This window comes from Myotis myotis, unplaced genomic scaffold (assembly GCF_014108235.1).
Source record: "Myotis myotis isolate mMyoMyo1 unplaced genomic scaffold, mMyoMyo1.p scaffold_m19_p_15, whole genome shotgun sequence".
Taxonomy (NCBI): Eukaryota; Metazoa; Chordata; class Mammalia; order Chiroptera; family Vespertilionidae; genus Myotis; species Myotis myotis.
Genome location: NW_023416319.1, coordinates 15,418,203 through 15,443,934, shown reverse-complemented (window position 1 = coordinate 15,443,934; position 25,732 = coordinate 15,418,203). Strand labels below are relative to the sequence as shown.

At 55.5% G+C, this 25,732-nt stretch overlaps 1 protein-coding gene across 5 annotated transcripts in view; it reads right to left on the bottom strand.

Moving 5' to 3' along the window:
* SH3PXD2A (SH3 and PX domains 2A) overlaps positions 1-25,732 on the bottom strand; it is a 212,677-nt gene that overhangs the window by 73,797 nt on the left and 113,148 nt on the right. For all 5 annotated transcript variants that reach the window (XM_036336085.1, XM_036336083.1, XM_036336087.1 and 2 more), the window contains 2 exons: positions 21,080-21,171; positions 4,075-4,103 (listed from right to left, as the gene is read on the bottom strand). In XM_036336085.1, the coding sequence (XP_036191978.1) occupies positions 4,075-4,103; positions 21,080-21,171 (121 nt within the window). The remainder of the gene's footprint in view (positions 1-4,074; positions 4,104-21,079; positions 21,172-25,732) is intronic.

Below are 25,732 nucleotides of genomic sequence, written 5' to 3'. Positions count from 1 at the left end.
GAGAGGATAGGAGCCCAGGGCAGGATGGCGGGGGGGGGGGGGGGCGGGAGAGGAGGGAGGAGGAGCACACAGGACTCTGTCGGCTGAGATAAGGAGTTTTCTTTGGTTAAGATGGGAAGGCCTTTGGTGGCATTTAAGCAGAAAAGCTCATTATTTGGTATGTGTTTTGGAGCGCTCACTCTAGCTATGGTGCAGATAAAAGGGTAGAAGGGTAAGGGTGGAAGCAGAGAGGCCAAGGAAGGAGCTGGTGGGCAGGCAGAGATGAGAGGCTTTCCAACAGGGGCTGGTGGTGGAGGTGGGAGAGCTGAACGGATCTGGAGGTCAGGTTGGCAGGTGAGAGAACGGGAGGAGTCAAGGGTGACTTCTAGATGTTGGGTTGAGCAACAGGGTGGATGGGTGTGGGGAAGATGCAGGAAGGAGCAGAAATCTGAGGCTGTTTTCAAGGTCCCCGGTCCTGCCCCGCCCTAAGGCTGTGTTCTGTCGAGAACTTTCTCCCTGTTGACTCCACCCTCCCTAGGCCTGGCTTCAGATCTGTGCTCAAGGAGCTCCCTCCTAGAGATCTTCCTAGGAGCTGGGGCTTTGGGGTCTAAAATGAGAAAGTGATGACAGCATCCATTTCCTCGGTGCAAATGTCCCTCGCTAAAAGGACCCTGGGAGCTTCACAACAGAGCAGGGGAGAACCCTAAACTTGGACTCACATCCTCACTTTGCCACAGACTTTGGGCAGCCATCCTCTCAGAGCCTCAGTTTCTCATTTGCAAAATGGGAATCCTACCCACCCACCCACTAGGCAACGTGGCTCTGAGCAACAAGTGAGGAGACATTTGTAAAGTTGCCAGGACACAGTAAATGCTCATCAAATTATAACAGTAGCTAGCTCGCACATTGGGAGAGCTTTCCAGGTAGCAGGCAGTGTTCTAAGCATATATACATACACATACACATACACATACACACACACACACACACACACACACACACACACACATATATATATATATATATATATATATATATATATTCATCATTATAACCATATGAGGTGTGTATCAGTCAGGGTTCTTCAGAGAAACAGGACAGGGTATGCATATAATATATGATTATGGAGGCATGGTGAGCCCCAAATCTGATGTGGTAGGCTAGCAGGCTAAATACTCAGGGAAGAGTTGCAGTTCAAGTACAAAGGCAGTCTGCTGGCAGAATGACTTCTTGCTCAGGGGAAGTCAGTCCTTGTTCTATTAAGGCCTTCAACTGGCCAGATGAGGCCAACACATGTTATAGAACAGTGATGGCGAACCTATGACACGTGTGTCAGAGGTGACACGCGAACTCATTTTTTTGGTTGATTTTTCTTTGTTAAATGGCATTTAAATATATAAAATAAATATCAAAAATATAAGTCTTTGTTTTACTATGGTTGCAAATATCAAAAAATGTCTATATGTGACACGGCACCAGAGTTAAGTTAGGGTTTTTCAAAATGCTGACACGCCGAGCTCAAAAGGTTCGCCATCACTGTTATAGAAGGTAATCTCTAAGTCCACTGATATATCAGTTTTTATTGATTTCGAGAGAGGAAAGGAGAGGGAGAGAAAGCAATACAAGCATCAATGATGAAAGAAAAACATCGATCGGCTGCTTTCTGCATGCCTCTAGGAAGGGACCAAGTCCACAACCCAGGCATATATCCTGACCAGGAATCAAACCATGACCTCCTGGTTCATTGGCTGATGCTCAACCACTGAGCCACACCGGCCGGGCTCAATGTCCACCAATTTAAAAGTTAATCTCATTCAAAACCCACCTTCATAGAACCATTCAGAATAATGCTTTACCACGGCTGAGCCAAGGTGACACATAAATTAAGTAAAATGAACCATTACAATGTGTGAGAATTTTTTTTGACAATGTGTATGAATGCTATCCCCAATCTACAGATGAGAGAGCAGGCACAGAGAGGGTAAGATATCTGCCCCGGGTCTCAGAGGAGGAAAGCCAAGCTCTAAACTCCTGCCGCGGCTCCAGAGCTGGCACTTTAACCACGAGGCTAAGTGGCCATTATCCTAAGCACACCAGCGCAAATTAAACTCCTCCATCCAGCCTCTTCCCGGCCTGAGAGTGGAAGGCAGAGGAACTGGGTGAGGTTTCCCTGGGTGGGGGCCTGCATTGCTTAAGAAGCAGCACAGAACCTGAGCTTCAGAGGCTGGGGGTGGGGGGACCTGAGGAGTTATCTGGTCCAGCCCCTGACTTCAGGGAGGGAAACTGAGGCCCAGAGTGGAAAAGGGATCACCCAGTCCCATGGCTTCAGAAAGTCTGATGATGATGAGAAACTAATACTTCTGTCGTAGTTATCGTGCGCTACATGTGAGATAGATAGAAAATGAGCAAACTGAAGCAGAGGTTATAAACCTACCTAAGACCATACCTGCCAGATTCTGAGCCCAGGCTCAGCCAGGACACTATGGTCTGAGGCCCAGCGCAAGTCACCTGGGAGGGGGCTGTCCAGACACAGGCCCAGGTTTGCAGGTCCTTCCCAGTTCTTGGGGGCCGTGACTGCTAGTGACAGCTGAGGCGATGTTGCAGCTCCTCAGGGTCATAAGGCAGCCTGTCCTCCTGGCCACGGAGGAAAGGCCTTCTGCATCAGTGGGCGGGCACTCCAGAGACACCCCCTGCCCAGGTGACAGGGCCGAGCACACACATCTCATCCCACAACCCCCCGCCCCCCCAAATAGGGAACCAAACACATGAACACAGGCTCCAACCCACAACCAAACAGACCCCAACACACTGGCACACATACCCAACGTCTGTGCACCCACACAAGTAAACAGCCTCACAGCACGCAACGATGCAGACCCACTCAACCCCACATACACACATGCCGCCCAGTACATCACCCAGGACACAACTTTCCAATCCCAGTAAGCGTATGAGCAAACTCTTGTATGCATAGAACAGAGAAACCCACACTCAGAAACACACACTATGCAACCAACCCCTAACCCCTCCATCCATCACACACAGACACACACGCCTCTGCTCATCCACAGGCCAGGGCACTCGGATACATGCCTCCCAGAGGAACCATTAACGTGAGCCACGTGGTTATACACACTTCCCGCATCCCCAAGGGCCAGGCGTCCTCAGAGGGCGGCTCACCCCCATAACTCACCACCCCCATAAATAGAGGCAGTACCCATGCCAACATGGATGGATGCAGTCCGCGCGCTCCCCCCATCTGTACACACACAGCCCTAACTCCTAGGGACCACCCTCCCCCATCAACGACACCCCACCCACACCAGGCATCCGCCTAGCCCGGCCTGCCCCACCCGGGAGAACCCTTCTCTGACCCCAGTGGACAGCGCCCGCCTGGAGGGCTGGCTCCGCCTCTCTCCCTGTCTCCACCCGCTTGGCAAACTCAGGGTGAGCCCTGGCACCTGCCGGGCCTGGGCGGTTGGGCCCCCTCGCACTCCCGTCTCTGCTGCGGCCACGCAGAGCTCCCTCCCCCGCAGCAAGGAGAGCGCACTCAGAGCCGGAGGGGGACGAGGAGGAGGGGGAGGAGGAGGGGGAAGTCTGCGCTGCAGGGTGAAAACTCAGCCACTCAAGTACGACCCCTTCCCAGTCCTGGACGTCACAGCCCCGCGGGGAAAGCCCTGCGTCTCTATTAACCTTCCCATCACCCCGCGCCACGGGAAGGACCCAAGGAGCAGTCAGAGCGGTGCCCAGCAGTGTCCAGCAGTGGGCACCGCAGCCCGGGGGAGGCGGGGAAAGGTCGCCTGCCAAGTTGTGGGGACTTAGGCCCCTCCAGAGACACCCCCACACTCCCCATGCACCCACTCCATTCCCACAGGGACGGCTGGGGGACTCGGGGGGGGGGGGGGGCGGAGAAGGCGCAAGTACCAGAGATCTTAGGGGCAAGAAGGGGGTACCCCAGTCCCGCAGGACCTCAGGGCAGGCGGGCACGGACCCCCACCCCCTAAGAAAGTACTTCGCAGGGTCGCAGGGTCGGAGAGGAGCGTGCACGAAGCGGGAGGGGAGGCTGGAGGGGAGGACGCCCGGAGTCTCCCTTACCTGATTTCCTCTTGGAACTGCCATAGTCCCTGAAAAAGAAGCAACAACAGATAGACATGGTTAGGGCGTGCGGGAGCGGGGGCTGCAGGGCTGCGGCTGCAGGGCGCCCACGAGCGGGCTGCGGTGGGTCCCCACGCCGCAGCTCATGTGATCCCCGCGGCCGGCGAGCCGCGCGCTCCGCAGCCGCACGCACTGCGCGCCGCGCCTGCCCGCGGGTTCCCTGCCAGTCCGGCCTCGGGGCAGGATTCGCCCATCCCGCTCCACCCCGCACGCCACGCCCGCCCGCCGCCGCCAGCACCCCGACCCCGCCCCGCCCCGCCCCGGCCCGCCCCGGCCCGACAGGAGGGGCTGCAGAGGCTGCTCGTGCCCTTTCCTAGGTTCCTTCCCCCATCCTCGCGGATTCGGGAGGACGAGGTAGGTTCCCACGCACTTCGCAAACAGGGACACAGGCTCTGGAGGTTGGCTGCTGGGACCCAGGCCCTGCCCGCTGTGCAGCCTGCTCCCCACCCCAGCAGGGCTCCCCCATTCTTGGCCTTGCTAGCTTATGCCCACTCAACCTTTAAGTCACTACTGAAATGTTACCCCTTCACGTATCTTCCTCGACAGTTCCCCCCTCTCCAAACTGGCCTCCAAGTAATATGTATTTGTGGGATCCTATAACTAAAGTCTGCCCCTGCCCTAGACCCAAGCTCCCTGCCAGGAATGAACCCAACCTTGCCTCCAGGTGCCCTCCAGGAGGCCCCTCCCACCACCTCTTCTAGTTGCAAACCTCAGGGAAGCCGCACAGGCTTCTAAAATGCTGGGCACCTGGCTGGGATCTGTCTGGAGATGAAAGGAAATGCCTCTCATTTCCCCCGGGGGTCAAATAAAATGCCCATTTCAGGCTCTGGACTAAGCCAACTGTCAGCTAGGTCCACCTGCTGGAAATGGACAGCAGGGTCAGACTCCCAAGATTCCAATTCTGCAAGTCTGGGGGTGGGGGAGCCTGGGCTTTGGGGGCACTTGGTAAGCTCCAAGGTAACTAGCCCACACAGCGAAGGGTGAGGGGCCCCCTCTCCTACAGTCCAATGTTTCCTAAAGTTTGGGCTCAGAACTCAGTGAATTGGAATGCTGGGGTCGAGGCCCAGGAACCTGCATTTCTGTAAATCCATCCTCCCTACCCCATTCTAATTCCATGCCTTTCAATCCTCACATCCACATTCAGGGGAAGGTCCTATCGCCCCCATTTTACAGATGAGGAAACAGAGGTTCAGCCACTGCCCACAGTCACCCTACCCAGTGGGAAGGGCAGTGGTTTGCAAGCCCACCCACAGGAATGAAAACAGCAGGGTGGATGGGGTGCAGGAGGATCTGCTGAATCTGTTGCCTCCAAAGGATCAGGAAGGTAGAGTTCCCATGTGCCCCTCCCCGCACCTGGCAGTTTCATCTCCTTGGGGCAGAAGGGAGGCAGGGAGAGACTGTGCCCGGGCCTGACTGTGCCCGTGAAGCCCAATGGTGGGGAGGATTCCCAGTGAAGGGGAGCACAGTATGGTGGCTATGTCCTGCCCAGCACACTTGCCACTCCCAAGGAAGGAATTCATCTCTCAGGCTTTTTTGCTGACTGGGGCCCAGGGAAGGGCAGAGAATGGATGGCAGAGAGGAGCTGCCCCTCCCCATCCCACCCTCCCCACTTTCCCACTGGTCCAGCACGAGAAGCCCTCTGGGCCTGGGATCACAGTGGCCCACTGACCATCCCCTGGCTGCCAGTAGTCCAGGCAGGGGTACCTTCCTCACATGATGGCCACCTTCTCCCTGTTCATGCAGCTGCTGACTGCCCCAGGGTGGTGTGTGGCCGGGATGGGGTGAGGGGTGAATGTGAGGGGGGTAAAGGCAGGCAGGGTCTTATCCTGTGACAAGAGAGCCCTGAGGCTCGGGTGTGGGAGAGGGACAGAACTCACAGGAGCTGAGTGCTTCCTCTGCCAGGACCAGTGATGCTCACCCTGGTCATTCTCCACGGGACCCTCTGGGGAGCTGGTTACAAATTCAGACGGGGGGCCCACCCCAACCCGTCTGCATCTCCAACAAGCTCCCCCTCCCCCAGGGAGAGGGTGTTCTGAGGCTGGGCCAGTGTTGGCTGAGAACCTGACTCAGACTCCACCCCCTTTGCTACAACCCTGACATGTAGGCAGGGGTGGTGCTAAGAGGCGCCCCAGTCCCCCACCATAGTCTGCATCAGACCCCAGCCAGCCCTAAGCAACATTGATGCTTAGTAAGAGCAAGGTGCTTGCAGTGCCAAACCAGCCTCCAGGCAAATGCCCCGCCTGCCTGTCCTTCAACCAGAGTAGAGCCCTTCCCACCAAAGACTCAAAGACTTCTAGACCACTGCAGGGGGTGTGGTCCCTCCTTTTGCAGGCAAGGACAGCAAAGCTTAGAGAAGCTGTCCAACTTGGTCAAGGTCTTACAGTGAGTAGGTGAGGCTGGGGTTGGACACTGAGACCTTAGGCCTTGTAGGGCTCACGCAAATCTCCAAATACTGCCACCCACTGGAGCCCTGGGGGCAGGGCAGAGAGGGGGGCAAATCTCCAAATACTGCCACCCCCTGGAGCCCTGGGGGCAGGGCAGAGAGGGGGGCAAATCTCCAAATACTGCCACCCCCTGAGGCCCTGGGGGCAGGGCAGGGAGGGGGACGCAAGGCCCTGGGGCCTGGGAAGTGCAGAGTTAATGGAGTGGAGGCTGAGTCCTGGCAGTGGGCAGCCGGGCTGTGGCTGAATGGAGGGAATGGCAGGCACAGGAACCTTTCTTTCACGGCATCTGGCCTCCTGCCTCTTAGCAGTTCCTGGGTGGGTACCTTTTAGCAAAGCCCTTCCGTATTTTTAGCTGCTGAATATGCTGAGAAGCAGCTTAGGTATCCAGGGGCTGGGACTCCCCATGCCTCACATACTGGGGCATGGGGGGGTGGGAGGGCAGGGCTCCCCACCTCTGGCAATCCCACCTCCTGCTGCCTGCCGGGCAATCAGTCCTGGCCCCGGAAGGACAGCAAGCCCTCTGGTGGGGTCCAGCTCCTGAACAAGTCAAGACTGCCCCCACCTCCCCTCCTTGCTCCCATTCTTGCCCTGAGCTGGTGCTCACAGCCCCCGCCCACTGGTGACTCCACTCCACGTAGGTCACAGTCTAGCCTGCTTCCGACCTGCTGCTGAATCACTATCACCCAGGGAGCCACAGGAAGGAGAAGGAGGGGAGGGAGGGACGTCTCCCTCTAGTGCCGCCAGAAGCTAATGTAATTGAAAAGGCCTCCCAGGCTGTGTCTGTCCTCACTGTGTCCTCACAGCAGGCCACTCGGCCTTCTCTGTGACTGGTCCAGGGGTGACAAAGGCCACAGGTACAGTGACAAATCATCCCAGGCAAACCAGGACATGGGACTTTCAGGGCTGAAACTGGGAAAGTCACAGACAAACTGGGCCAGCTGGTCACCCCGTGGTCCACAGGTCTGGCCTGGCTGGGAAAGACGGGAGGCCTTCTCCTGCCTAGCACCACCCCTCCCCCATTTGTTTTTCTTGTAACTTTTTACAAAATATTTTTATTGGTTTCAGAGAGGAAGAGAGAGGGAGAGGGAGAGGGAAATAGAAACATCAATGATGAGAATCACTGGTCGGCTGCCTCCTGCACACCCCGCACTGGGAATGGAGCCGCAATCTGGGCATGTGCCCTGACCAGGAATCGAGCCATAGTTCAATGCTCAACCACTGAGCCATGCTGGTCGGGCACCCCTCCCCCATTTAAGCAGGGACTCCTGAGTCCTCCCTCTGCCCCACATGATATAAACAGTTCATCTCTTGGCCCTTCCTCACAGGAGGAGGTTCTGAGTGAGGATCACAGGGCAGGTTCTGGAAGCAACAGACTCCAGTTCAACTCTGCTATTTGCTCGCTGGATGGTCATTTGGAGCTACGTGCTTCACCTCTTGAGCCTCTATTTCTCTATCGGTAGAATGAGGATAACGACCATACCAACCCCTTAGGAACTGGGGGAAATGAAACCTACAGGATACATAAAGGGGCTCACAGGGTGCCCAGCACAGAAAACGCTGTATAACTTGTCTTTATTATTATCCTTTCAGCCCTGGGCATAACCCCACCTTAGCTGCTACCCAAAGGCGTGCAGAGCCCCTAAAACAAAAGGAAGTGGCTTCTTAAGGACCTCCCCACGATGCTGGCAGCACAGTGGCCAAGAGGGGCAATTCCGGCCTCATTTTCAGAGTCTTTGGTTTTCACAGACACTAAAACCACCCGGGTCTCTGTCTAGCCCTGTCCACCTGGGCAAAGCCTGTTTCTGAATGTTTGATCTGAGCTCCTCGGCAACGAGCATGTTTTCAGGGAGCACTGACCGTAGGAATTGGCTGCTCTGGACTCAATGACTGGGATGCATTTAACCTCCCAAGGAGCGGGCAACTCTCAGAGCCCCAAACCAGCAGATGCAAGGGGCCCCGCGCTTTCATGCGATGATGGCACTCAGAAGGGTCTGCGTTCCTTTTATTCTTTTTTCCCCTTTCATTTCTCTTGGTGAGACATGCTGTGTTCCTGCCCTGGACATTCTAGAGAAGGGGCTGGTGTTGGGGAAAGCAAAGGGGGAGAGGCTAGAAGGAGGGGAGTGGGAAGGGCATTTAACAATTCGTGTGTGTTTTCACACATGCCTCCCTACTGTCTGGCCTCCCAGAAAATTCCCAGCAGGCACCTGACCTCGGTGCTCTGAAGCAGGCAGAAGTGGTATTGATCCATTTTATGGATGAGGAGACTGAGTCTGGGCTCATGAGGCTACATTGACAGTCCTGACCCAGAGTGCTCCCCACGCTGAGGCCCCCCAGGGACTGGGCTGCAAGGAGAGGACGCACAAGCAGCAAGAGGCTCTTGCTGGGGGAAAGGCGGAGACCATCCTTCCGGTCAGCATTCCCAGAATGAGAGGCAAAGCCAGGAAGAGCCACTGAGGCGAGGGAGAGAGGAGAGGAAGCCTCGCCTCACTGGGCCAGCCCCGAGGAAGGACACGGAGTCCTGCCAGGTGGAATTCTGTGTCTACAGGGCCTTACCCTCTGCCGCCTGCCTCCGCTCTCCCATTCTCGCTCCCATCAGCAAGTGACCTGGCAGCGGAGGACACGCATGCACAGGCTTCCAGCCCGATGTTCTCACCCTCCTGTCTGCTGGCTGACATTGGCTGCTTGGCCTGGGACGCCCGTCGGCAGGGCCTGCTGCCGCTGAGAACTGCTTGAGAGGCTGGCTAGCTTGCCAGATGGCTCTGGGTGACCTTGAGCGCCAAGTGGTCTTGGGGACACGGGTGGTACCTAGAATATGGGGGTTGTGTGTGTGTGTATGTGGGGGGAGGGGGGGTTGTTATGCAACCCTGGCCTGGGAGTGCCATGGAGCCCTTGAGGAGTGTAATGATGATTTTGACTGCTGTTATCAGCCCATAAGTGCTTTTTCAGCTCCTGCTGTAGGCTCTCTCAGGAAGGCCCGTGCAGGCGCAGGAGAAATACAGGACACGCGCTGGCTTGCAAGTGTGGGGTGGAGTTAAAGGAAAGAACTACCTAGCTCAGTGAGAAATCTTGCATTCTGAGACATTCCGAGAGGCACCGGAGTGGTTACACCCCACGTGCAGAGTCAAGATCCTGGGGCTGCACGACACCCCAGGCAGCTTCCTGGAGGAGGGAGCCCTGACCTAGCCTTGAAGGATCCCAGGGGTGTGGACCCACGGAGGGAGTAGAGAGGGCCAAGCTCTAGAAGCAGGAACAAGCAGCTCTAAGCAGAGGCTGGGCAAGCAGAGGGACAGCCAGGGAAAGGCCACGATGGGGGGGTGGGGGGAGAGGGACGGGGGTCAGCAGTGAGGTGGGGAGGGACTTCGATGAAGGGGAAGGAGAGACTTTGATGTCCAGCTGTGAAGGTTTCAGAATCTGGGAGTCATGTCTGGGCGCACTGAAGGGAGATTTTTATAAGAGGTGAGGTAGACAGTTAGGGGCGGGGCAGAGAGAGGCTGGGACAGCCTGGCGATGATGTCACCAGCCCCGGCGCTCTGGGCCTGGCTCTGCCCCTCAGTGGCTGGTGGCCCTGGGCCGTCCGCTCCAAACTCGTGCTTTCCAAACGACAGGCTGTCACGCAGCAGTGAGTTCTGAAATCCACTCCGTGTGTCCCAACAAGTATTTAAAAGAGAACAGGCTAAATGACCAAGTCACCCATAGGAAGGTTACATACTGTTTGTGAAACTCGTTTCAGATGTCTATCTACCTGCCTGCCTGCCTGTCTGTCTGACTGTCCGTATTGGGTTTTGATGTGAAATTTCTTACTATGGCAGAAAAGGTTTTAAAACACTGACAAATTCTTGGGACCTCAGCTTTTCGCTTCTAAAATCAGGCGATTCTGCCCTAGCTGCTGTGGCTCAGTTAGTTGGAGCATTGGCCCATGCACGGGAAGGTGACAGGTTCCATTCCGTCTGGGCATATATGGGAGGCAACCGATTGATGTTATCTCTCTCACATCAGTGCCTCTCTCTCTCTCTCTCTCTCTCTCTCTCTCTCTCTCTCTCTCTCTCCCCATTCCTCCCTAAAATCATTTTTTTTTTAATGAGGCCACTCTGAGGATCCTCATGGGCAGCGAACTCTCTGTGAAACCAATACAGTGAGACACAGTGTGTTGGTCCAGAGGCCAGGCCAGCAGGGTCTGGGCAAAGGGGCCTCGGGTCAGCTGAGGTCTGCAGAATGTCGGGGGATTTTCCCACCCTGCGGAGTCCCGAGCTGGGTTTTTGTTCTGGCTTTTGAGAGCCATTGCACAGAATGGTCTCAAGGGGCAGTGACCTCAGGGAAGAGAGATGGAGGGGACATGAATGCTGTTCTTTGCCCCCATTTGCACCCTGATCCACACTGTGGCACTGAGGGCCCTTGTGTCCAACAAGAATCCGTCCTTTCTGCTCAGGCCTGTGTTTACAGGGTTCTGAGAATGGGCCCCATTGTGACCATGGGGACCGTCCAGAGAGGCCGGAATTTGTGCCTGGGGTGAAAAAGCTGAATTCCTGGTGAGGGAAGGGGTCTCATGTACCCCCGGGCTGTGTCCAGAGAGGCTGATGCCATGGCTATGGTGGACCCCAGGCATTGTGCTTGTCTCCCGAACGTCCCAGAGGGGCGCTGCCATCGCTCAGGGAAAGGACAAAGCCCCGTCCGTCTGTCTGTCCCTCTCCTCTGACTGGCCTCACCGTTCTGGGCTGAGCGTGTCTCTAGCCCAGGGACAGCTCCTCGGTATCCAGGCCTCAGAGCAGAAGGTTAAGAATGTGGGTGGAGCCCTAGCCAGTTTGGCTCAGTGGACAGAGTGTCAGCTCTGGGACTGAAAGGTCCCGGGTTCGATTCTGGTTAAGGACACATACCTCGGTTGCAGACTCGATCCCCAGCCCTGGTGGGGGCGTGTGCAGGAGGCAACCAATCGATGTGTCTCTCTCACATCAATGTTTTTCTCTCTCTGTCTGTCTCTCCCTCTCACTCTCTCTAAAACTCAATGAGAAAATATCAGGTGAGGATTAACAAAAGGCAAAATAAAAAAAATAAAAGTATGGGTGGAGTCAAGGGTGCTTCAGCCACTTACTACTTGGTGACACAAGCAAGTTACTCAACCTCTGTACCTTCAGTTGTCGAAGGGGATAAAAGTAGTTCCTACCGCTGTTGTTGTCGGGATTATCTGGGACAGTGTACAAAGCTCCTAGAGCCACATCTGGAGCCAGAGAACCCCTGGGTTCAGGAAGGAACCTAGATTTCGAGTGTGGACAGTGGCCACAGTATAGGAAGGGCTGGCTGGCCTGCCTCATGGGTTTGGACTTTATAAGACCCTGGATAGGTGAGGAAGAGAAAGGTAAAAGGAAGGCAGAGACTCAGGGCTAGAAACACCAAGACAGCACCACCCAGTTCTAGAACGTTCTTAGGGAGGTCACAACGCAAGCTCTGGTGTGAGTGAGCGCAGCTTCCTGGAAGAGGGAACCTGGCTGTGGTGCTGCTTTCTAACGTGCCCCTCGCGCCCCAGGTCCATGGGCTGCTTCTTGCCGGCTCTGCCCGGCAGGGACCTGTGGCTGGTCTGCGGCCCCAGGACTGCCCGGCTCCACAGTCCCCAGAGAGGTTTTGTAACTTCTGGGGACAGTGATGCTGGGTTGGTGTGGTCCTGGGCTCTGTGCCCTTCAATTGTCTCTCCTTCCCCATTTCAGCTCCCAGCCTCAGGCCACCCCACCCCCAAACCCAGCCTGGAGCAGCACCCCGGCCCCTCCCTGGATAGCTTTTACCACGACTGCTATGGACAAAAGGGGCCGCGTGCTAACCTGACTAACTCAGGGAAGGCCTGCGTGGCAGCCTGGCAAACTCAAGAGACCTGAAGTAACCACAAAGGATGGTCTGAAATTAAAACCTTTCATTAACAAGCGATTTATAGTGGGTAGTCGTGTCCTAGGCCAGTATCTTCCCTGACAAGGATCGACTTCCAAATTGACTGAGCCGACTGTCTTTTTGCATCTAAGATACCATACCTGTGGAATGTCAGGGTTACTCGTAACTTCCCTTTTTCCCTTTTTCCGGACCCCTCAAGGGCACAACGAATGGCACCAGGGCGGAAACCACAAATTCCCCCATTGCTGTTGTTATTGTGTGAACTGTCCTGTACCCACCATCTTTTCACTTTTTATCCAATCCCAGAGGCTTCCCCGCTTTGCTTTCTCCCACCTCTAATCTGTCAACCACCGGATTTCATGTAACCCACTCTGTCTCCTCCTCTGATGGAAATTTATAAAACTAGGTGAAAAGCCGCCTTTCTTCGGAGCATTCTCCCAATCCATGGAGATTCTGCTTCCCAGCAATTGTTGACAGTTTGGCTCAAATAAACTCACAAAAATTCTTTACAGGTTTGAATGTTTTCTTACATTAACCACTACTATGACTTTGTTGTTTCTCCCCTTCACTCCAGGTTCCATGAGGCAGGTACTGTTGACATCTGCCAGGCCCCGCAAAGGGCTGGGCACCATGGGTGTTTGCTGAATGAATGAATGAATGAATGAATGAATGCATGAATGCCCTGACTCTGGCGACCAGGCTCGGGGCTCTGAGGTTCTGGGGAGCTGAGGTTCTGGCTGGAGCTTTGGTATCATCCCAAGCTGTCCTCCAGGCAAACCCTGGGCCTCTGCCCTCCCGTCCTTCCTTTTCCCCCAGGAAAGCTCAGTGGAAGTGCCGCTTCCTCCAGGAGGTCGTCCCTGATCATCACAGATGGGTCAGCAAGCACGGGTGTCAGTTTGTGTAAAATACGAAAGGGCTTGAGCGGCCTCTGATGACGGGGCACTTCCTGTCCATTCATGAGGCTGGCCTTGGTCTCGGCTCCATCCTCTGTGACATCACTGAGTTGTCAGGAAACCACTGTGGCAGCACAGCCTGCTTTGCTGACATCCTGCCTGATTACTTCACGTGGGTCTCCATCCTCCCCATCTGGACCAGTGTCTCACCGCCTCCTCTGCTGTCTCCCCTGCGGCCCAAGTCTGAGAACACGGGCATGTGTGCTTCACATACATGGTCGCAACTCTCTTGACCACCCCGAGAGCTGGGCACTATCACTACCCCCATTTTCCAGATGAGGAAACTGAGGCATAGAGAGCTTAAATCACCATTCAGTGGCAGAGCTGAGATCAGAACCAGTGCTGGCTGACTCCTACGTACACACTTAGAACCTCCATGGTCTTTCCGGTCTCTTCCTTGGCCTTCCCACCCCGCGGGCCTCCAGGAACACCCTCCGCCCCTGCCCACCCACCTATGCCCAGAAGCCTCCAAGCCTGCACTGGGCATATTCCTCCTCGGCCCAGCCCTCTCCCTGCCTCTCTGTCTCTAACTCTCCCTCAGCATCCAAGTCCAGGCGGAGGTTTGGCTCCCCAAGGCAGCCTTCCCTGCACAGCCCCGCCCCGCCCCCAGGGGTCTCCCTCCCTCGCCAAGGTTCCCCTGCACTCCTGGCCTGAGCCTCTCCTTTGGGCCTGCTTAACCACCTCATCCCTGCAATGGTCAGTGCCACCCTCCTGGGAAGAGGACCACAGGGCCTGGCCCCTCCAGGCAGGCCTTCCTGAGAGCTCCAACCACGGTGACATGGGCCTTGAGCAGACCTGGCAGTCCAGTCTCCGCACCCTTATTACAGAAATGCAGGGCTGGGGTGGCCCTTCCCTGCCGCTCACCAGGCTCTGCCCCTGAGCTGCTGCTGAACTCCCTGCCTGTCAACAGGCATTTGCTGAGCATCGATTATGTGCCAGGCCCTGGGGTCACAGGGTTGAGGAAAACAGACGCATCCCCTGGGGCCATGAACAGAACCAAATAAAGCAAATTGGCCAACTGGGTTAAGAGCCGAGAGGAAAAGGAAAATGAAGAAAGAAAGGGAGGTCTCTCTGAAAAGAGGATGGAAGGAGAGCTGGAGGGGCAGCTGGAAGGGCGGGGCAGAGGGGGGTGGGGTGGGGTGGGGTGGGGGGCACAGGCACCTGCAAGATCTTGGAAGTCACCCTGAGCACGGCAGAAGGCACCGCGTTAGCTCACACAGGCTTCTTGGAAAGCTCCCTCTGGAGGTGGACGGGTGCCCCACACCCGCCCTTGGGTGGGACAGTCCCGTAGCCCCGAGTTCACTGGCTCCCAGAGTTCCCTTCGGGATGAAGCCCCAGGAGGTGGTGGATAATGTACCACCTGTGGCTGCCTTTCCTCCCCTGCCTGCCTTCACGCCCTCACCGGTGTCACCTCCCTAATCAACTGCTAGGTCTCAAATCTTCATCCCCAGATCTGCCTCTGAAGACCTTGGTAGGCCAGAAACACCTACCTCTCCCTCTTTCTGGCCCATCAAGATCTTCCTAGCCCGCGGGATCTAGCACAGTGCCCAACACACAGTGGGGGCTTTACCCGCACATGCTGGGTGTGAGCCGAGGTGGGGATAACCCATGTCTTCTGTCCTCTGGCTCCCAAGGCATCTGCCTGCAGCGTGGCAGGTCCCCACGTGTCCCTGGGCAGGTGAGACAGGCTCACAGGTACCCTCTCCCACTTGGGGTGGGGATCTGGCCACTCCCCGTTATTAATCTTTAATTCTCTGGCTTGGCAGGTACAGCCTTCTCTAATCAGGAGGCTGTCTCTACCTAATTAAGTCAGACCCGACCACAGCCCAGCTTCCCTGGCCATTTAGAGGGGCTGCCCCTCCTGTCCATGGGCCAGGCTCCTAGTCAAGCCTTCCTAAGGTTTCAGCTCTCCCTTCCGTGCAACAGCATTTGGGATGCTCTGGAAATCCTCTGGGGAGGTTCCGAGGGCCGGAAAGAGCACTGGATTTTGAGTTTGGAAAAAAAAAAAGCACAAGTTTTCTGAGCCTAAGGTTCCTCAGCTGCAAAAAGGAGGCATGAACCTCCCAGGATTGTAATGATGACTGAACAAGATAGATCATGCTCAAGGGTCCAGCATAGCGGAGCCTGCAGGCACCCGCCAAAATGCTGGTGGCTGTAATATCCAATGTTGCCACAAGGTGGAGCAAGAAACACATCCCATGAACTAAGGCACTTGAAGTGACCAAGTTATAAGGGGTGCCTCAACTCCAATCAACCTTAAGACACAACTCACAGGGCCTGTGAAGGGGAAAGGGTCATGCTCTCTAGAACGCTGTCTCTTTCACATCTTACTGTTGTTATGAATGTCTCCAGTGTCTCCCATTCCTACAGCCATCGGCGGCCCAGCCAAAGCCAATACTCTCTCTCCAGGAAGAGTATTTATTTATTTTTCTTTTATTAATCCTCACCCGAGGACATGCTTAGAAAGAGACATGGAGAGAGAAAGAGAGAGAGAGAGAGGGAGAGGGAGAGAGAGAGAGAGAGAGAGGGAGAGAGACACTAGCCAGAGGCAATTTCTTTAATCCCTTTAAGCTGCCACAGTCTCAGGGACTCTAACCTAATTGTCCTCCTGTCCCACTCTCCTTCAGGGACTGGCTCTCACTTCACTTTCGGCTTGAATGCTGCCTCTTCAGGGAAACCTCCCTGACCACCTCACCAGGCTGGACTGTTGCTGTGGATCCCCATTGGCTCAGCAGCTGTCGTAAGCACCATTTTACAGATTGAGAGACTGAGGCCCTGGAAGTTTAACTATTTCCCAGGCCGCACAGCAGGTAGGGGAGGAGCCAGGCTACTAGCCAGAGCAGTAGGGGGCTCCCACAGCAGCCAGCCAAGCCCTGTCTATGGAGTCTCTCTCCCCACAGGAAGGGCTGAGCCATGTCCACTTGCATGGGTCCCATGCCTCACACTGAGAAGGTGATAAAAAATGGGTTAATGCCTCCTGCCTGGAAGCCACAGAGGAAGCCCTGGTCTAGGAGATTTAGCTGGGTTTGAGATTTAGCTCTGCCGTGGACCCTTTGTGGAGGGTTAGCAAACCAGGGGGCTGGTTATGATGGAGGGGTGGTAATTATAGGGTGGGGGGAACTAAGACTCCCCTTGCACATGACAAAACAGCAAAAGCCGGCTTCAGAGCGGGGTGTCCCCACTGTTGTCTCTGAAGTTAGTTAAACTCAAGGTCACACTGCTGGCAGCAGGGGAGCCTGGATCCTGAGATCCGGAGTCAGACTCCAGAGCAGGCCTGACCTGAAAGTTGACCAGATCGAGGATGTGGGGTTCCTGGGGGAGCCTCCCCAAATTCTCGGGGCTATCCCGGCGGCACTGCCACACCCCTCCGTCTTCCTTCTGAGTGTGAGGCAGGGCTGGCCAAGTCCCCTCTGTCCTCCTGGACTCTGCTTTCTGCAGGGAGGACAGCCACAACCTCGAGCCCCTTCCAAAAGATCGATGGGAAGGGAGGTGGGGAGGCCTTGCCGAGGAATGACTCCTTGGGTCTGACCTTGTGCCCACCCCGGGCCCAGAGCAACTGCCTGCCCTCTGCCCTGGTCTGCGTCCCTGGAAGCCTCATTCTGCGCCCTCCAAGGTAGCTCCCGGGCCACCTCAACAAGCCCCTGGCCCAGACCAAACCCCTGCTCGGCCTTAGTCAGGTACCACAGCCTCCGTCCCTTTCTTGTGGGCCTGCCAGGTGTCCCACGGACACGGCAGGTGGCAGGGTGCTGAGGGCGGACCTCTGGGCCCTAGGGAAGGCGGCTCTCTGGGCAGGCTGGGCAGAAACAGCTCTGATCTGGCCATGGGCCTGCTGCCTCTCACCCTAGGTCCCTCCGAACATTGGACCATTGTTCTAGGCCCCAAGAGGGTGGCTCTGTGGCCCTGGGGCTGAAGGACAAAAACCTGTTTAGCAAGGCTCTGCTCCACCCATGCCATTTCAAGAATTGAGCCAGGATCCTGGCTGGCTTCAGCGGGAAGAAATGAGCCCAGGCCTAGAGCGGGCGCAGGGAGCAGGAGAACCTTAGCCCATTCCACGAGCACACCAGGAGCCACCGGAGTTCTTGTGCCAGTAGACAGGTAGCGGGTCAAAGCGATGCTCACTGTGTGGTGAGAGGCAGGCACACCTGCCCAGCCCTGGCCTCCATTATCCCCTCTGCGACAGGCTCAAGCTGAGAGCAGAGAGCCAACAATGGCCAGGTGACAAAAAGAGGCTGTAGCCCAGCCTTGTGGCTGCGAGTAGCTGTCCCAAATACAGATTAAAGTGAAGTGTGGGGCTGGGCCAACAGACTCCTGGGGAGGTGACCGTGGAGGGAAGAACCAGTGCAAAGGCCCTGGGGCAGGAACAAGTCTGACCCCGTGTGAGAAGCAGCAAGCTTCCAGTGTGGCTGCAGCTGGGATGGTGGGAGAGCAGCAGGAGGTGTCACCAGAGGGGATGGAGGAGGCAGGAGGAGGAGGCCTTGACTCTGAGTGACAGTGCTGGGGGGCAGCAGGGAGGATGTTGAGCAGAGGAGTGACATGACCTGATGTGTATTTTTAAATCGTCATTCCTCCCACTGCTTTGAAATGGACCACAGAGAACCAGGGCAGAAGCAGGACACCAGTCAGGAGGCCAGAATCCAGGTGAGAGGATGAGGGTTGGCCGGGGGTGGCAGCAGGGGAGATGGCGAGGTCTGGACTGCTCTAAGGCGGCACTGCAGGGTGTGCTGATGAGTTGGGTGGAGAGGTGTGAAGGGGGAAGGTGAATCTAAAATGATGCCAGGCCCGGCTGGAGTGGCTCAGTGGTTGAGCGCTGACCTATGAACCAGGAGGTCACGGTTTAATTCCCGGTCAGGGCACATGCCTGGTTGCGGGCTCCATTTCCAGTCGGGGGTGTGCAGGAGGCAGCCGATCAATGATTCTTTTTCATCATGGATGTTTCTATCTCTCTCTCCCTCTCCCTTCCTCTTTGAAATCAATAACAAATATATTTTTAAAAATAAATGAATAAAATAAAATAATGCCTCGGGCCCCAGCTGACATCAGCCCTGCTCACACGCAACAGCAATACGCATCAGACAGTCTCAGTAGTTAGAGGACGGGGTCAGTTGTCTAGAAGAGCAATTGCCAGCAGCCGGGAGGTGGGCCCGCTCTCCACCAAGGAAGTTTGCAGGGAGCGGGCGGCCTGGATCAAAGCCCAGGGCTCAGGCGTGCTGCCCCCCGCCCCCATGCTGGGCTGCTGCAGGCCTTGCCTTCTGTGCAAGAGGGAAAGGGACACGGCCCCCACCCGGCCCCCGGGAACGCTCAACGCCCCTGCAGCAGCACACTTGAAAGAGGCCGGGGTTATCTGCAAAACTCCAATTAAACCCACAGGCTTTGATAATTTGATAAGCCACTCCACAGTCGCCCCAGAGTCAAAATACGCTGTTACTTGATCCGTGTTTATGTTCAGGATGGTGGCCTGGGAAGGTGCAAGCAGGTCTGAGAGGGAGGGGGTGCAGGCGCGAGGCTGACAGATATCAGCCCGCCAGCCCAGGGTTCACCTCCAGGGCTGGGCTCTTATGGGAGCACAATCCACAGTGGAACGCGGGCCTCTCTTGGCAGGTCCTGCAGGCCCAGCGGGGCCAGGGGAGGAGACGCCACCTAGAACGTCTGGCTGCATTAACCCCACTTCAGAGCCTCCTGCCTGCTTTGAACTGAAGGGGGCGCTGTTCTCGGGCCATATCTTGCCAGACCAATTGTGGACCAGCCCAGGTGACTAATACCACCTCAAGAAACAGGCAGATAACCCCACGGCCATGGTGACTTGGAGGCCCAAGGCTTTACACCTGCAAAAGCCAGGCTGTGGTCTGCAGGGGTGGGGCATCCCCATCCCACTCTGTTCCACCACCTTCCTCAGACAAAGCTGTGAGCATCCCTATGTGCCAGTGGCACCTGCCAGGTTTCCTCAGTTCACATTACTCCGTAAGCCTCCTGACCTCTCTGAGATACGTATTATCTCATTTTAGGGGTGGGAAAACAGAAAGGCAGAGAGGCTGAGCAATGGTCAGAGATCACAGAGGTGGGCGGCAGGTCCTCAGCTGGGAGCCGGGCCCTGCAAAGCCATGCCCGCTGCCTCGCCGGTGCCCAGCTGTCTCCCTGAGCCGGGTTTGCACCATTCCTCGAGGGCCTTGCGGAGACAGGCAAAAGGCTCCCCTGCCATTAGCACGCAGGCCGACGGGTAAACTAGGGCCCGTTTACTCCGCTGACTGGCAGAGAGTGGGGTTTAGCGGCACACCTGCTACTTCACCCACCAGCCATGTCCCTCTCCCCTCCCGTGGGCACATGACCACGAGTGACTCCAATGGCAACCCTCCCCGAAAGGAGCCCCTCTCTCCCCATGGAAGGGAGGAGAACAGGAGGTTCCGAGAGGCCACCCCCATTGGGGGGCGGCAGAGCCAGGTAGGGACTGGGGGACGGACACTGCTGGTCTCTAGAGCCTTCATCTGCCTGGGGAAAGGGAGGAAGGACTGGCAGGGGAGCACAGAGGGCAGGACAGAGAGGGCACAATGAGAGGCACCAGGCCCACCTTCTGGCGCCCCAGCTCCACCCCAGGTCAGGAAAGCAGGCAGAAGGAGTGGAAAGACTATGGGCCTCTGTTTGACATCAGCAAATTGTGGGTTCACGTCCCAGCTCCAGCTGGAGCCTCGGTTTCCTTATCTGAGATGTGGGGGTAAGGATGTAGAACTCCTGGTGCAAACGCTCTCACGAGCCTGGCACGTAGTAGGTACAGTGAGAGCGATGTCTCCCTCTGGAGAGAACACACACTTGTATCTCATTTTGTCGTCTGCCAAGTTCCTGCCCAGCCCTCATGTCATCTGAGTTTCACAGGCAATCCTCGGGGGTAGCAAGGGCAGGGATGAATCACTATCCCTCTGTACAGATGAGACAAGAGGGGCTCAGGGAGCCCTGACTGGTTTGGCTCAGTGGATAGAGCGTCGGCCTGAGGACTGAAGGATCCCAGGTTCGATTCCGGTCAAGGGCATGTACCTTGGTTGCGGGCACATCCCCGGTAGGGGGTGTGCAGGAAGCAGCTGATCGATGTTTCTCTCTCATTGATGTTTCTGACTCTCTATCCCTCTCCCTTCCTCTCTATTAAAAAAAAAAATCAATAAAATATTTAAAAAAAAGAGAGAGGGGCTCAGGGAGTGGTCTGCCGTGAGGGGATGTGGCTCGCCGGCAGCAGAGGAGGGCTGTGAACGCAAGACTCTGCGTCCAATTCCAGTGGTTCTCCACTAACAACTCCACCTTGTGAGCCAAGTCACTGCTGGGTTTCTGAAGGTCCGCAGCCTCTGCTTGTTTCTTAAGCCTGTGGCAGCCGGCAAGGGAGACGGCCGCTGTCAGGCCAGGTGAGCCTCTGAGCCGTACCATGCTTTTTCCTCCCTCAAGGGTCCGGGCCACCTTGGGCTTGGTCTTACAGCACGAATAAGGAAAAGGGCCCCTTTCGGCTGGACTGCCGTGGAGGTGAGGCTGTGCACTTTACAACCTCCCTCGGCACCACTCACAGAAAGGGCCGTATGAATGGCACCCCTGGGGCTGTGCGGCACACACCCTGGTCTTCAGGATCTCTCCTCCCCATCGCCACATGGCACCTGCCTCTCCCACACCTGCCAGCACACAGGAGCCGCCGGAGCTGCCACTTACTCTTTTGGAGGGTTGACATCTTCTGGCCGGGCCTCAAAGAACTGAAAGACTTCATCACACTGTGAAATGTGGGGAGGCAGCCGGACAAGTGCCTGTGGGAAGATGGGAGAAAGGGCGTTAGGCCTGATGAAACTGGGACTAGAAAACCAAAAGCAGGGTCAACGTGGGCCAACTGTGATGGGGAGGCTCAAAAACTGTGCTGAGGAAGGTAGTTAACTAGCCACCCACCCATCCAACCAGACAGATTAACCAATCAGCCAATTAATGAAACAACTCTCCATCTGTCCATCCACCCCATCAACTAACCATCCAGCCAATTCATTACTAACCAACCAGTCAACTAATAAAAATAATGAAAAATACAGTCAATCATCTTAGCCAACAATTCAACCAACCAAACACTGACCATTCAACTAGCCAATCAAAGCAACTAAACAATCAGCCAATCAAAAGAAAACAATGACCATTGAACCCCACTAGGTCTCAGGGCCCTAGGGATCTACTCATTCTGCATGAACCCTGAAGGAATTCCCGTGTTCCCCCCAGTAAGTCCAAGATCTCTAGCCTGACAATCCAAGGTTTCATTCCACCAGCCTTGTCTCCCACTAACCACAGTCCAGCTGCACCAGATGCCCACACTCCCTAAACACTGACTGCACAATTAACCATTTAACAAGTTGATAACTCTACCCAGGACAACAGGGTGCTACCATGGAGTTTGAAAGGGAGAGAGGTTTTAGAAAGACACTTTGAAGCTGAGTTCCGAAGGATGGGTAGGAATTAACTGGCCACGGTAGGCGGGGGAGGTCAAGCATGGAGGGTCCAGGAGCTGAATGAGGTCAGGGCCCTGAGAGCACTGAGCAAGGGGAGGAGGCCAGAGCCTGCCATAGCAGGGTCTTCTTCAGCTCAGCTGAGGATGCCTGGAGGAGCAGGATAAGCTAAGGGTGTAGAAAGGCGTCTAGAGGAGCGGGCATGAGCGAGGCTAGAAGGGTTGGATAGGCAGAGGGGAGGGAGAAAACGGTCCAGGGAGGACTGTGGGCCAGCTAGGAGCTCACTGTCCCGGGAAGACTGAGAGTCTGCTGCGGGAAAGCGAGAGATCACGGTCAGCCGATGGTCAGAGTTCCTGCCACCCACCAGCATGGACTCCACACCTTGCAGCCTGGGGCACGGGGACCCCAGACCAGGCCCAGACGAACATGGAGAGGTGGGGCCAGGGGAAGCCCTGCTTCTGGGCCCCTTCATCCAGAATGGAGAGAAAACGCTGGAATGATCCTTTGGTCCAAACTGACAGGAACGGTCACTGCCAGAGCTGAGCTGAGAGACAGGGCCAAGGACCCTGGGCTGGAGCCAGGAGAGGAAGAGGAAACCCCAGGATGGCCGGAGTGAGGAACTGCTGATAAAGGAGCTCCAGGCCAGTGGTCAGCTGGACAAGACCCTTTCCTAAACCTGTGCCTCCCGACCACCTCCACCAGTACCCGATCCAGTGGCTCCCGTGCCACGCATGCTGAGACCTCCAGCGTAGTCGCTGGGAACCCTCCTGATGAGGCCCTGAGGGCAGAGCTCATCTGCATGTTACAGATTTGGGGACGGAGGCTCAGGGAGGCCATGTGGCCTGCCCACAGGCCCCATCGAGGGTAGGAAAGACCCTAGACCAGCCGTGGGCAAACTATGGCCGGCGGGCCGGATTCGGCCCGTTCGGCTGTTCTGTCCGGGCCCGGGGAGCGGAAAGAGTGGAGGGTTCTCTTGCTCTCCCCTCCGCTCCTTCACCAGCAGCAGTGTTAACACGGCAACGTCGGGAAACACGGCCGCAGCTCCTTCTTCTGAGTCCAGTTTAAGAACCCATTGTGGCCCTCGAGTCAAAAAGTTTGCCCACCCCTGCCCTAGATGCTAGAAGGTAAGCTCCATGTGGACTGGGACTTTAGTCGGACCTGTTGACTGTGTCTCCAGATCCTAGAAGAGTGCCTGGCCCAGGAAGTATTTGTTTGAATGAATGAATGAAGTCATGAAACAATAAATAAGGGTTCTGATGTGCAGAAGCTCAAATAAGTGGGACACGATAATGGGGAATGAAAGCACATGTGGTCTCAGGGTGCATCAATAGAATGATTGTGTTGAGGAAGAGGGAAGTGGTAGTTTAATCCTTCTCTGGGCCGATCAGGCAGCAATCCAAGTGTGGCACTGAGCAGGAGGCATCCTACCACAATGGCCCTTGTCAATGCCGAACCCACACCTGGGCAAGATGAGACAAGGTCCTATTCCATAACATATAAGGCAACACTGCAACTCCCAGCTGTTCCTTCTAGAGCCCGTAGCTTTCCATGGGTCTCCAACAGATCACATCCGCATGAACAGCCAGGAAACAGAAAGGAAGGGAATTTAACATTTAATAAGCAACTACCACATGTCAGGCACTGTCCTAGGCCCCCTGACTCTCCAATGATCTGACAAAGAACGGAGGTTTTTCCATGTGTGCCTGACACGGGGCTGTGCCCTGGTATAGGGAGGAGCCAGACACGGCCCCTGCACCCACAACAGGGCACCTGATGATGTATTGCCCATTTTGTCCCCATTGTCTCTGTTCACCAGGGGGATACTGTGCTCAGAAGGTAGGATGGGTGGAAGTTGCCCCCACAGAGTTCAAGTTTTCATTTAATATACATGGTATGTGCTGTTTTCTCCCCCAGGAAGGAGAGAAGGAAAAGGGAAAGAAAGACCAAGGAAGAAGAGAGGAAAAGACACAGAGAGGCCCCGCTGATGCAGCTCAGTGGTTGAGCATCAACCTATGAACCAGGAGGTCACAGTTTGATTCCCAGTAGGGGGCATACAGGAGGCAGCCAATCAATGATTCTCTCTCATCATTGATTTTTTTTCTCTCTCTCTCCCTCTCCCTTCCTCTCTGAAATCAATAAAAATATATTAAAAGAGAGAGAGAGAGAGAGACAGAGAGAAGGTGGCAGAAAGGAGAGAGAGCTGAAGACAGAGAGACAGGGACATGGAGAGAGATAGAGACAGAGATGGAGACAGATACTCATGGTCACTCTTGGCAACAAAGAAGAGATAATGGAGATTAGACAGAGCATGACAGAGAGATAGAGATAGAGATAGAGATAGAGATAGAGATAGAGATAGAGATAGAGATAGAGATAGAGATAGAGATAGAGACAAATACTAGACAGAGAGACAGCGACAGAGAAAAGAGGGAAGCAGGCATGTGCAGACCCAGTGCTCCCGGCAGGAGGCAGGAGGGGTCAGAAGGGAACGCTGATGGTTTGGGATGGGTAGGAGGCAGGAAGAGCCCAACACAGGGACCTGAGCTCTGTGTGCGCAGAGTCGCTGCCAGGGCCACCTCCCTGACAGGGACAGGGAGGGGATGCAGGCAGGTTTCCAGTGGCCAAGCGCTAGCACCCTCCCAGCTCAGCGCACTGCCACCCGCCAGGCGCAGAGCCCGCCAGGCCGCAGCTCACCCAGCACTGGTGGTGAACACAGGGGCTCTTCATGCCGACAGAGACCGGCATTCTGGGGGCAGAGGCCGCGTGGGCCCGAGGGCCTCAGACAAAGGGGCCTTTTGGTGGAACCGCTGCAGACATCTTTATTAATAGGGAGCCTCGAGGGGAGCGCATTGAGAGCTCGTCCTGATTTCAGGCTGACAAGAGGCTCTCGGCTCAGAGCAGCTTCCATCAGAGCAGCCGCCAAGCCCATCTCTGGCCAAAATCATTTGGCAGGAGAGCCGGTGCTGAGCAGTCAGTCCTGGAGGCCTGGGCGGGGGACGGCTGCCAGAGCCGGGGAACCCCCACACCCAGCCGTCCTGAGAGGAGCAGGTAGGGCCAATATATGGGAACTTCTGGGGCACCACCACCGGCTCAGGCCTGAAGTTCTGCCATTGAACATTCGAGATGCATGCCAGGGGGTGATGAAGTTGGGGCCCCAGGACCAGGCAGACGTGGATTTGAGTCCTGGCTGTGCCATTCGCCAGGATGCTGTGTGATATGGAATATATTACTATTTGCCCTCTCTGAGCTCAGTGCAATGGGTTTGGTATGGCCTCTACCTGTTCGAAGGTTAAGTGAGATCATAAATATGAGGAGCCTAGCACAGTGCCTGGCATCAAGCAAATGCTCAGTAAATGTTAGCTATTGCACTATGGTCTTCGTTGCCATTATTCTGTAGGTGAAAGCAATGATGCATACTAGAAAGAACACTGGAAGGGGAGTCCGGAGACCTCAATTCTAGCTCCAATGCTGCCTTTCTATACTTGCTGCATGACCTTGGGCAGCTCGCCTCACCTCTCCGGTGGTCGTTTCTTTTAGGATAAAACAGACTAGCTCTGGAATTTCACACTATATCTCATGGAACACCGATCTGATGAGATAACATGAGTTCTGTGGGCACATGTGAAAGAATGTTTTGTAGATCCCCATCTTGGTCTTGGAAATCACCATGTTCATTATCATAGCAAAGGCTCTGAGAAGTCCTGCAGGAAAGAAACCTGTAGAGCTTTGTTAGGCCAGCATTTATTAATCATAATGACAGCCTGGGACCGCCTCATTTAATCATCACATTAAATCCGAGATAGGTATGAACATGCCTCCAATTCCACATTAGGATAAACTAAAGCACAGAGAGGTTAAGCAATTTCCCAAGGCCACAGAGCTA